General features: G+C 35.5%; 1 protein-coding gene across 4 annotated transcripts in view; it reads right to left on the minus strand.

Moving 5' to 3' along the window:
• The window catches only part of LOC135203167 (SIN3-HDAC complex-associated factor-like), a 155,584-nt gene that overhangs the window by 20,342 nt on the left and 121,748 nt on the right, over window positions 1-13,494 (minus strand). For all 4 annotated transcript variants that reach the window (XM_064232858.1, XM_064232859.1, XM_064232860.1 and 1 more), the window contains one exon: window positions 12,854-12,949. In XM_064232858.1, coding sequence (XP_064088928.1) covers window positions 12,854-12,927 — 74 coding nt within the window. In that variant the 5' untranslated portion in view covers window positions 12,928-12,949. The remainder of the gene's footprint in view (window positions 1-12,853; window positions 12,950-13,494) is intronic.

Genomic DNA, 13,494 nt, shown 5'->3' on the forward strand with positions numbered 1-13,494 from the left:
CTTCTCATTTTATATAAACCAATGTTCAACAGGGACTGCCCGTAAAAAGTTCATGTCAGTTTCAGAAAAAAAATCATTGGATTAAAATAATTTTATACTATATCATTAGAGCATTTGTTACAATATTCTTTTCTTATTTCTTTGAATGCAATTATTCATTCATTCTACCCAAGGCTATAGTAATCACAAAAGTTAGTAGAAATAGAATCCCCTCTGAAAATGTAAACACCCAAATGAAATTATACACTTTTGTTTCTTAATTGGTTTTAACAATTATGGTACATATCTGGTGAAATGACTAGCAAATTCTAAATACGTATGTAATAGACTAAATACACTGTTGGCAGTAAAAAAAAAAAAATCTAATAAAGTATATTGTTGCCCTTATCTTTTCATTTATCTGGATGGGGGGGATTGCTGCAGCAAAACACACCTATTTGCTTTGCTAAAGTTTTTATGGAAACTACATCATAACTAGAGAGAACATCTGTATGTACTATTTGCAACATATTACTTGCAAGTTAACACAACAAGTATTTACTGTATGCTACTGGGCTTCCCGAGAGTTACATCATAAAAAATGGGAACTTTTTAAACAAAAACACGCATATGTTGGTATGTAATCAAATACATTGTTTTCAATTTTAATTACTGTAACTGAATTGCAACCATAATTTGATAAATAATATAGGTTAACCTGTACTGCAATCTTGCTATATCACAAACACAAAGAGTTTCACAGCATGGTACTATTCATTTACTTTACTTGCTGGAGCCATACTTATAGTACTGTATAAAAATGCTGGAAACGAACACTTATCTCTTACACATATTTAGAAGTGACTGTGGCAGTGGCAGTGGCCCAGCAAGTAAATAGATCTAGTGCAACCAATATCAACAATGTGTGGTGGTCCAAGAAATTTTCAGGGATAAACTAGTGATGGAACCCAACTACAGGTGGCTTGATTAGTGAACCGTCTCCCTGTATTATGGGGAAGGATGTACCCTTCTGTGATGGAAGGGGAGGTCTTGGAGAATATAGAACAGTTCAATCAATTAAGCACATATACAGAGCTGTTAAGTGTATGTGTAAGTAGCAACAGCCTCAATAAAGGGGTGTGTTCACTTGACTAGTGGTAAAAGATACAAGCCTTTAGTAAAAGCAAATGAAAATATATTACTTGTGAGTAAGAGCTATACTATATCTCCGCACTTCTCTGGCATGAAAAAGCTATGAAGAAATGGAAGATCTTATTACAAACTAATGACTCTCAAAAGCTAAAGAACACAATGAAATTTATTAGGATGGTTTGGGGGTTTGTTCAGAAGAGCAGATCAGCAAAATTATGACTGCCATACCTTTGAACAACCAAAGTTGTAACTCAATACTGTAAACAAAGCAATCAAGTTTATATTTACTTAACTCTATCAAAAGAATGTGAACGTGTTCTCCCAAAACTCAGCTGTCAAAAACCTTTGGCAAAGCTACTATTCCTGAACACAATAAGACAGTAAACAACATCAAGTGATAAGTAAGTACAGAAGGAGAAGAAAATAATTTTAAATTAAAACTAATGCTAGCACCCTTAAACTAGTATACTGAACTAACAGCTTTACTGTGTACTCTTTTAGCAAATAAAAATGACTAAACAAATCATAAATCAGATCCTAGGGCTTTAACTCCAACTAAAAGGTTAATGAGCCAAACAGTTATCAGTGGAAATGAGAATGAGTAAAATTACAAACAGTACTAGTTATGAATGACATCATAAGTCTTAAAAAACTGCAACTATCAACATCGCCACTACCAAAACATTACCAAAGCACAATAATGTACAGCAACTGATTTGGCTTGTTTATTTTGCTAACCTAGCTAGCTCCTTAATGGCCATAGTCATCAACACTGTCAGACTAAGAAGAGATTAAGCTCTGAGAATTGTAGAAAGAAAAAACAAATCACTAATTGAAAATGGCCAACAGATATTTTCCTACAAAGTCTACATACAAAGACATACATAGAGTATTACAATTACTGTAGAAAAGCAACAACAATGGAATTTTAAAAATGATGGCCAACTTCTAGTAGGACGAATACTATTCAGTCAAGAGACAAAAGCATCTACAAACAACTACTCAAGTGTCATTTAATGGTATATCATCAATGTGGCCCTAAAGGCTGGGCATAAGCTTAGTTTGCACCCCAATGCTCTACCCCTCTCAATATGCAAACAATAGCAAATATGGTTTGCTGCACACAAAGAGACCCATTTTCCATTATCCAGGCATCTCTACAGTATCTTTAATTTTAGTCTAATACCCTCTAAGGGAAAGTTTTGACAGAATACAAAGGGCAAATATAAAATGAAAAAGCAAAAATATATATGATAAATCACTTGAACTTGCAATGTAATATCAAAATGTCACTGTGTTGGAGGAAGGAGTAAAACATAAAGTAGACCTAGCACTTCCATATTTTCTCAGGATGTGAAAATGTTAGTGCTATGTCAACTTCTTGTTTTATTCTTTTCTACATCTAAATGACAACAATTACATATGTACATTCATAAATATAATTTAAATATATAAAACTAAAGTAAAAAGTAGAAAGCCACAGCATTTTAAAGCACAGTAATATGAAGCACTTGGCATGATCATCAGCAACAGAAACACTGAAAGGCTTATAACATGCAGTAAAAGGAAAGTTAACTTCTTAATGTGAGTTATGTGATGGTGTGGCATCTGAAGACAGCATGAAAGCAAGTAGCGTGTGCTATTTCAATGGGTGCTGATATGAAAGCCAATTAAAGTTTTCTATTGTAATAATAACCTTATAAAGGGCAGCCAAATAGGATACCAGTGCTATCAGTAATTCTTAGGCTAACCTTTACAGTTGTGACCTAAAAATCTATTCAAATTTCATATGAAGACTCTTGACTAAAGTATACACTTTTTGCTATGATTTTGATGATACGTACTATGTAATATATTAACAACACAGTAAAATGGATTCATTTTTAGTCAATTTAGAAGAGCTAGCTAGCAAAAACCTAGAACGAAAATATTAAACTGTAAATATACAGTAATCTAAAATTATACAGTAATCCCATTCTAGATCTTCAAGAGCTCTAATGTCTCATACTTTCAAATATTCTCAGAGCATAATGCCAAATTTGGGAGAAAATTTCAGTATATTAGGGCACGAAATGTTTCCTGTAGATACGTATATGCATGAGCAAGGAAGCAAAGTCATCATTGAATAAAAAACTTGTAAGGAGGTTTAAAACTAAGGTATAGGTTAATTACTTCAAGTTGACATCAGAGAAAGGCAAGATGCCACTACAAATGCTTATCCTTGCTATCTTCTTTTTACCAAACCAACTCCCCACGTACAACCCTGAATATTAATGGTAATGTCTTACACTGTTAGTCAATCCAAGCAAAAAAAGGCAGAATTTTCACATACTGGACCAATCAATACACAACTTCAGCAACATCATTGCTACTGAAGACAGTTTAGTGAAAACTTTCTTCACATTGCAGTCACAGAAATACAGTACAAAGTATGTAACAAAAAAGCCAATAATTTCTCTTCTGTTTGTGTTTTCACACCTTCTGAAATAACTATCCTTACTGTCCTGATTCTCGAAAGACTGCTACAGAAAAATGAGAAATCCAAAGAGAAAAGGGCCGAACTATATAAGCGCCAATACAAACCCTACATCGACTTTTTCAAGACAAAGCCAATGCAAGCTTTTAAAGCAACATTTTCAATTACATGGGAACTGCCAAGCACTGTATGGAGTGTTTCTCTTGTATCAGTAAAGACTTTTAGCATAATTCTAAATATAAATTTATATCGGTAAAGGGTCAGCATATTTTTTATCATTTTATCAGTGAAAACTCCGCATAATTTTACCGTCATTACTAATTAACCTATAACATATCTACTGACAAGAGTCAATTTAACATTGTTGCAGTGTTGCTCAATGGGAGTCAAGATTTTCTGGCTCAGTCTGATAATTTTTAATTTTAACTAACCTACTCTAGAACAAATTATTTGACTGTTTTTAAACACTATTGTTTTTCTTCCAAGACCTAGTTTTAAAACATTTACAACATGCTCTGTTTATGCTTTTCTCATATTTCTTTACATCAAATTTTCCATCAACACACCAGACGTGTGGTCAGCATGATCAAATTCCTATGTCAATTACATTACCCTGTGGATTCTATTTTTATTTTCATACCTTGTTAAAATTTCCCCTATGCCACTATTTTTTTCTCCCACTAACATTACAATTTTTAAAATTAATATCATTCAATCTTACCCTAGAAAAAGTACTTCTCATCACCCAAAACAATCTCCTCTATAATGAGCATTACACATCCTACATCCTACATCCTTGGAAGAGGCCAGTACATGTATACAACCTACCTTCCCTCCCTGCAACTTCCTTCCTCTTCAAACTTTGAAAAATAGAGCTCCTTGTCTCATTCTCATACACACAACAAGCACAGCATAGGTACTGTTTTTCTAGGGAAGGGCATTACTAACATGGAACAGGAACAATGGGACAAATATTGGGAAAGGGGTACTGCCAAGTTATCACACAAAATCATGCCAGAAATTTGTAAATAGACTTCCACAGAAAACTCAACTATGATGTACCACAGAAAATATAGCATTTATGACCTACAAAAATATATACCAAAATGCATGTATATACTATACAGATGAGCATGAGCAAACCTAAAATAACTGAGCCAAATCACTGTAACTAGGCTTTTGAAAACATGGCCCAAGATGTAAAAACTTTAAAAATTCTACAAATTATGACAAAACCACCCACTCAAGAAACTACAAAGAATAGCTAAGATAAAGATAAATGGGCAACAAATCAGGAATGCAAAAATTAAATTAAGAGACGACGCAGGAAAAGTTATTTTTTGCACTAAAAAACTGATACCTTGTGCTTGATTTTCTATCCAGTTCAAGTCTTCACCTATGCTCTTTTGATTTCCTAGGCATTCTTACTGGTCCTATCCTGCAACTGTTCAAAATCCCTGTGTTCTGTCAGCGCATACATTAATTACTATGGACTTAATGTATTCAGTATCTCGCCATCTATTTCCATTCATCCAGGCTCCTGTCACTAATTTTCTTACTGCTTGCCATTACCTGGCTTATAGTTCAAGGTGTCCTCAATACCTTTTGGTGTTTAAAAATCTCATACTCCAAGTATATTTAGCCCTCTGAACATCTCTTTCAACACTTACATTTAATAGTAATTGCTGAGCTCAACAAAGTAGGTGCCTATCCCAAATCCTCCTCATATGCATTTCCCCAATTGTATCCTTCCTTTGCAGTCTAGGAGCACTTTTTTCATTTTAACTACTGTTCAATCCTCTCCCCTCCATTTCACTTGTAAACATTTCTAATATCTCCTCCTTTTCACCTGATCTCAATGGGTCATCTGCATCATCAGCTCCCTGCCCTCCTGCAATCCTGTGTGGCTTCCTCCACTACAAAATAAAGTTAAATGAACCAGGAATCCTTGGATGATAACCATTTATCATTGGTTCTTTTACTATAGTCTTGGATCTTGTGTTAAGGTACATTACTAGCTCAAATAACCTTCTTGTACTCTTTGTCATCATTATATCCAACGGATTGTTTTTCTCAGTACTATGTTAAATGGTTTCTCAAGACATAAATATGTGGTATAATCTTTTTGTATAGCACTTTCTTGCCACTGCCTCATTAGGATACAGACCACCTTTGTTGTCAATCTCTTACATGACACCCAACTCACAATCAACACATTTTCATCCTCTTTTCATGTAATGTTCAAGCAGTATCATTCCTCTGAAAGTTCCACATTGTTGTGCATCTGTCTTTTTCATATACTACTGTCATACCCTTGTGCTGCACCTTTGATTCCCCTTTTCACCTTTAATATGGGTCTCCTTAACCTCTTTTGATTCTATATTCTTTATTATTCCCTCTACAAAGCCCACAACCTGCTTCCATAATTCAATTACAACTCTCCTTCAAAATTCCTCTGCTCCCTATATAAATTCTATCCCTTTCCTGCTTGGAGACTTTTGTCATCAATGTTTTTACTCTCTGTGCAGCTTGATTCACCACCATGTCTATCTTTCTCCATACCCTCTCCTCAACATCACATGGATATAATCACTGCTATACTATTTTGTATGCCTTCTTTTGGTGGTATTCAATGACCATTTTTTGTAAAATGGCCAACCTAGTATAAAAGCGTTATCTTTTCCTCTGAAGTTGTCCATTATCCATTATAAAATCAGTAAGTTTCAGCTTGTACACACTGTACCTGATCAACTTTTTTACTCTTGGCTTCTTAAACACTGCATTTAGCATCTCATATTCTTGGCTCTACCTGAAATCCTGTATTGCTTCTCTCTCCATAGCTAAACCTACCCATTAGTTCTAAAATAAGATTCCCAAAAATCTTTAATTCGTTTGTTCTTCCTCACTATGCCGATCATTAAACAAACATAGGTACGTATTACCTTTTTTCTGGACATTGCCATACACAATGAAAGTTCATGTTCTTGAAAACATCTCATAAGAGTGACATCATTTCACTAACCTTACTTGAAGGTTGCAGGGTACACAGTAGAACAATTCATCAAAACTTAACTTCAGTGATTTCATAAATTTTAGAGTTCTATACTAACAAACATTATCAACCTATCCATCTGTCCAGGCTTGGAAGCCGCTGGGAAATTTGACAAGAAGAAAAAAAATAATAATAATAATATAGCAAATTAAGTCTGGTCTCTGATGTAAAGAACAGAACGAGTACAGAATATGCCTAACTCATTTATATACCTATGCAAGGACAGACATGTCTATATATGCAGGCAAAGGGAAATTACCATACCTATTTGCCTCTAGCGGTAGTACCCCAAAATGTAGCTGGTACCTGACATATACCTACTATCAGCAGATGATGCTGATTAAAGATTGTCATGTTACATATTTGTGAGAAAACTGTACTATACTCTGTTTTTCTATATATGCAGGCAAAGGGAAATTACCATACCTATTTGCCTCTAGCGGTAGTACCCCAAAATGTAGCTGGTATCTGACATAGGGTAAAACATCAAAGCAGGCCACGCAGGCCAGCTACCATCAGTGCAAGCCACCCTCCAAAAAAGTACATTATAACGCGTCCTGACACCCGAGATGGGCATCAGTCGCGACTTGTTGTTGGTGAGAAACGGAGCTAAAGACCTCTACTCTCCTTTCGAAGTAAGTATTTTCCCCAAAGTTAGAAATTAAGGCCAAAATTTTAAGATTTAAACAGATTTAAAACAGAGGTACTGAAAATGGCGCCCACGGCAGTGGAAATCTCACCAAAACGCTTTAGAAATTTTTACTTACAACTAAAAATGTTTCGAAGATTGACGCCATCTCGATGTTTACGGAGTAGCTTGTGTCAATAAACTAACCCCATTTCCTGTGATAAATCCGCACACCACTTGTACCCACAGACGCTGGAGCACTTTTATCACAACAATCGAAACACGATTTCTCATCAACAAGAAGCCAGGCGTAAACAGCTGTTGGGTAGAAGATGACGAGAAGCGTTCTCTTGGCTAATTTTTAAATAAGTAGTAAAACATCAATATTTTACATATTTATGATGATAATTTGAAAATATTCGTTATTGAAAAAGTAACTCGCCTCTGACTCAAATTTAAGTAATTATTTTTCTGAATTAGAACGTTCTTTCAAGTTCTGTATTATGACGTCACGACATCTTGACTTCGTACCTATTGTAAATAATTGCTATACTCAACTGTCATTGCAGAACAGTTTACCAGTTATTCGTGCAGATTGTTATCAGCTATACATGTAATTGTTATAATCGTAATGCGCATATATATCTTTATTATTTACTTTTTGGATATATGAGATGTTTTACTGCTGGATTATCGCCGTAGTGTGACGCAATCGTTTTTTTCGGTCCATGGGCCTCTGTCTGTTTTCGCACCATAAGAAATTATGGGGCCGAATTTGTGCAATGACCAGAAAGTCGTTTTAAAAGGAGGAAAGTTAGCATTGAGGGGCATATGTTTTGACTGAGAAAAATACAAATTTATTCAATAGCTAGCTTGTAAAAAAATACTTGGTTATAAAAAACTTGATTGACAACTAAGCAGCATGTCTACTATGGTTTCAGAGACAGTGCAAGCACGTTTTTGGGCAATACCTATTTCTGTAACGAACACTCGTAACAGAGCGAGATTTTTCTTTAGTGCATTACCCCCAGTGCCGTAATTTATAAGGGTATCGTGAATCACTAATCGTAAAGAATAACTACACTTGTCCTTGTACTAATAGACCAAAACTCCATTATCCAGAAATGGATAGGAACACACCAGTAAACAGCTCCACCTACCTCTCCCCCCACCTCCACCGCCACCCCTGTCCTTCTTCCTTCCTTCACCTTCCCTTCTCTCTCTCTGAAAGTTGTTGCAGTTTAAACTTATTTCTATGATTTTTCCATCTATCTATCTAATAATAGTAGTTTACATTGGTGGATATATCTAACGATTCACTCGGTTGTTACCTGCCCATTGACCGATATATTTATACACTGATCCACTCAACTCTCTCTCTCTCTCTCTCTCTCTCTCTGTTTCTTTTATCGTAATTCGAAAAATGAACAAGAAAAATATATTTCATACTTGTATAGCATTAATTAAATACTTTCAAGTTTTTAATTCAGTCGTAATGATGAATGTAGGTGCATCTACTAGTGCTCGCAAAATAGTTAAGCAGGACATAGGTATGTAAAATTTAAAAAATGAGAGAGAGAGAGAGAGAGAGAGAGAGAGAGAGAGAGAGAGAGAGAGGACGGAATAGGAAGGGACATTAAAATACCTGGAAATGAAAATCCCTATAATCCAATAATTATAGCCTCAGGGTTTGTCTCGAAAACCATTCAAAGGTCTGTCACACAAGTGTAAAGTTGTTTTGAAAATTTGGCAGACATGTCTCCTCATAGCAATTTTATCATTATTGCATTACTATGACAACTAGAATTCATGGAAACAGTTTATAATAATGGAACGGCGTATGTGTGAAGCCTCCACTAATGTGGCAACGATGATTTTGCCATTCTTAGCATGCAAACATTAAAGCATGCAAACATTAAAGGTTACATTTATTTCTGGCATACGATTATTTAAGAAATTTCAAAATACTAATAAAGACTGAAATCAATGAAAAGTGCTAGCAAAAAACAAAAAAGCAAAAAAAAAAAAACGTAGTCGTTCCTCTATGCACTTTTCCGTATTCGTTCCTCTATGGTTTTCGGCAGCCAGATGTACTGAAAACGTTAGAAACATTTGATTTTATGTACGTTAGAAATATCTGTAATTTTTCGGGGTAATTTGGTTGCAAAAAAGGATAATATACATGAATTAAATCAAAATTTTTTAAATAACAATGTAAATTTAAACTAAATAACGAGTAAAGTAAACAGTTTAGGGAATAAAACTTTGCAGTTTCGTCGTCTGTCGTCGTCTGTCGTCGTCTGCTGTTTGTAATTGTGTTTATGGCGCGCGCGCTTAGAAACAGGAACAGCAACGGGTTTAAAGTGCAATGTGGAGTGAACTGAGACCAAAATGTGCATAATAACAATCAAATAAGCACTGTGGAGTTTCAGTTGTGATGGCAGTAAGGATAAAAACCGCCGATTACAAGGTAAGAATGAATTCAGTTCCAACCATAACCCCGGGAATAACAAGTTTCATACTTTCACTAATATAGGCAACAAAATGTTGTTTTATTGTGCTGATTACAACTGCAATCTTGAGTAAGATCAATAAACGTTTACATACATAACGCTAACATTGTTCAAATGAGTGCTGGGAAGGCTGGGGAAACGATGGTGTCCGTCACTGATGAGAACCGTCCATGAAAAACGTAGCCGCCATATTGGGATTTCAAAACTGCCTTGAAAACATATTTTACGAAGAGCTCACATGCTTATTTTAGTTCGTAGGGGTGGGGCTTTCATATATCACAATATGTTGACGAAACTTCAGTCTTTTAAATGGTATGCTTAGAGTTGCAATTGTATTCATGTTTCACCAATTAAATATCGAGTGAATAAGACCGTCTACCGTGATGAGGGTTGGCCTGTACTGATGTTTCCCCCTATACCTACTATCAGCATATGATGCTGATTAAAGATTGTCATGTTACATATTTGTGAGAAAACCGTACTATACTCTGTTTTTTTCCCATCTGTCCACCCGCCTGTGGTGTTTGCGTATGGTAACACTGCATCCCAGGCTTTAGACAGTTACATTCAGCGCTTACATTCAACTATTATAATAATATCCATTTCGAATATTAACAGTGTAATTCGCATACAGTAAATTGTTAAAACACTTTTCAGTTGCAAATGTAACCCAGATATCCTTTTATTTACCTAAAACTTACACAGGGCAACTATCCAAAGCCCGGGACGCAGTGTTACCATACGCAAACACCACAGGTGGGTGGACAGATGGAAAAAAACAGAGTATAGTTTCCATGACTTATGTTGATAACCCTTCCTCTGTCCCCCATTCATCATAAAAACCACAATTTGTTTAACCTTTCTATCACTTCCGCATCTCCTTCCAACAACATCTGAGCACTACCTTCATTGCAAATAATCCTGATAACCAGAACTTTTGTACAAGGCTATTTGGTAGCTTTCGACACCTTATTGCCACGTTGTCACTTTACAGTAATCCTTGAATAATATTAGTTCAAAATCACAACAGCAACCATTGACAAATTTAAAAATGTTGAAGTAACATTACTAAAATTTTTCATGGCAGCGCACTGAAATTTCAGCAAAAATGTGCAGGAGTTCACAGTTTTTCATTAATTTGGCTCATCCACTTCACGAGAGAGAGAGAGAGAGAGAGAGAGAGAGAGAGAGAGAGAGAGAGAGAGAGAATTCATTTATAAGTGGACAAAAATAAAAAGCAGTTAAACTAGATTTTTGTTTGATTGAGACCAAGACGATATCAGAATAAATTCCAAAAAATTATTAACTGCTCAAATAATAGCAAATTTGCAAATGACAGAATGCTATGTAAAAAAACGGGATTATTTCAGCATCAAAGACTATTATATCTGCACAAGCGAGGTATGAAAATAGTACAGGTGCAATGGCAGATTGTGGTTATTTACTGCAATTACTTGACTAGGGGATCTATGGTTCTGAGTCAGGCATTTCAGGGTTAGTTACCTGTAAGATTTTACGCAAGAGAGGTCTGGTAGGTTGCCTGACAAAGGCACTAAAAGTTGGCTTTGGACAAAATGGGTCAAGGTTTCATGACATAGCACGTTGCGACAAACAGGCCATTTACTTTTCAATAATTCCATCTCGAGGCCAAATTAATGTTACACACTACATTTTGGTTGCTAACTCTGGAGCCATACCTTCACAATTAACCAGATTTGATTGCTGTCCAATGTTTTTTCACAATTACATTTTGCGAATTTTTCTTGTTAAGATTTTAGTGTGGAATTCTTTGACATGAAAAACCCAGCCATAAAAAATGATCTCTCCATTCACAGAAGGAGATTCTGTATTTTCCCTTGTAAAACAGCCCTAATGACAAATGCCAATGTTTGTTCTCCAACTTACTGTGTCCCATTCACAAATTCTATCTTGAATATGATTTATTTTTGCATTACTTAAACCATTTTATTGTATGGTAATATGTCATTTTTTCATGATGCACTTTTGATTTGTTATTCATCCACTTATTTCAACAAATTTGATTTTCCACCTATTTCTACTGTACTGCATCATAATCTTATTCCTAATCCAAAGAGATTCCAGAAGCTCTCAAAATTTCTCCTGAGAAATGTCAATTTTTCTCTGACATTTTTTTTTAAATCTTCCATAATATGTGAATGTCTGTAGTGTTCGCTCAATCCAAAGCAATATGCTAAACATATGGTACTGCAGCTTTTACTTTCTTCAGATTTTTAAAAAAAGGACCTTCTCAGTTGCTGTATTTCTTATTCTTTAATACTACTGTAGCTTAATGTTATTACTCTGTATACTGAGTATACAGGTGACAACTAGGTCAATGAGTGGAATTGCTGTAAATAAAGTCTCTTAAAGTCATCTAGACATAAATCATCATGACACACAATTTCAGTACCCTGAAGCAAATCTTTCATAAGCAATGAATAGCTATCAGAAAAAGAAGCCTCCCCTTATTCCTTCCTTATAGTCTTAAATAGTTTGTATCGTCGTGCAATGTAATTAGAAAATACGACAGCACCATCTAATGACACAAAACGAATCCTTTCCACGGACCTGGGAAAACCACGTCTGTTGCGCAAGGTACCACTGACAGCCAACAGTGATGACATGGGTTTACCGCCGTTTCCAAGAAGGAAAAATAGACGGATGGCACAAACGAATCATTATATGGTCAGTAGTGTAATATGGTAATAAATAACCTACTTTTACCACACTTCCACATCCACAGCAAGTACAGTGTCTAACGGCACTACCGTTTTCTATAGCCTGTGCCAAATTCGGCTGCATACAGGTAAAATGGGAAACTAACTAGATTAAAATGTGACATCGTGACAACCACGCTGTTTTCGGCAGACATTTTATGAGAAAACATCTCATTTCACAAAATAAAAATAAAATCACGTACTTATATGAGCTGAAAGAAAATTTTAGCATATGCATTAACCAAACTACAAGATTTAAGCGACAAAATGCAAAAAGTAAAAGACTTATCTTATAGCAAAAATTCACCAACTTACCTGCTGGATTTGGCTTTGCAGATACAGCAGCCCGTGGTTGATCTGTAAACCTTAGGCTTGTGGAATGAGAACATTTTATTCCTTCCGGTTAAAACCCTGCAGAAGAAAATTTTCATTCAATAAACGACCACTAATAGCATTACATAAATATTTCATAAATATCCAATTGTCACAACACCCAAAACACTGCAAGGACTGTTGGCACTATATATCAGTATACAACACAGTAACGTGAGCACATATTATATGATGATGGTAGACATTCAGCCATTAACACAAGCTGAATGTCAAAAAAAGTAAAGAGGGGTTCGCCATAATCCCAGTATCGTCATCCTCTGACATTAAACTCATGAACGAAACTCGCAAGGCTGTTTCTCTCCCCATTAGGCAAACATGAGCTACATGGCAGATCACTTTCAAAATATCCGAGCTATTTCCTTCGCTTCTCACTGCACACACGTAACCATATCGATTTTCCGGCCAACAGACAATTCACTGACACTACAATTAGCACAAAACAACAAGGTTATTCAACACCAACAACATTAATCAATACAGCCGTATAAACAAAAGAAGCGTGGCCAATCCACCATCAGGGCCTTGCAAGCCATAATGAAGCCGATGACGCACACCGAATCTCC

The sequence above is a fragment of the Macrobrachium nipponense genome, chromosome 33 (assembly GCF_015104395.2).
Source record: "Macrobrachium nipponense isolate FS-2020 chromosome 33, ASM1510439v2, whole genome shotgun sequence".
NCBI classification, from domain to species: domain Eukaryota; kingdom Metazoa; phylum Arthropoda; class Malacostraca; order Decapoda; family Palaemonidae; genus Macrobrachium; species Macrobrachium nipponense.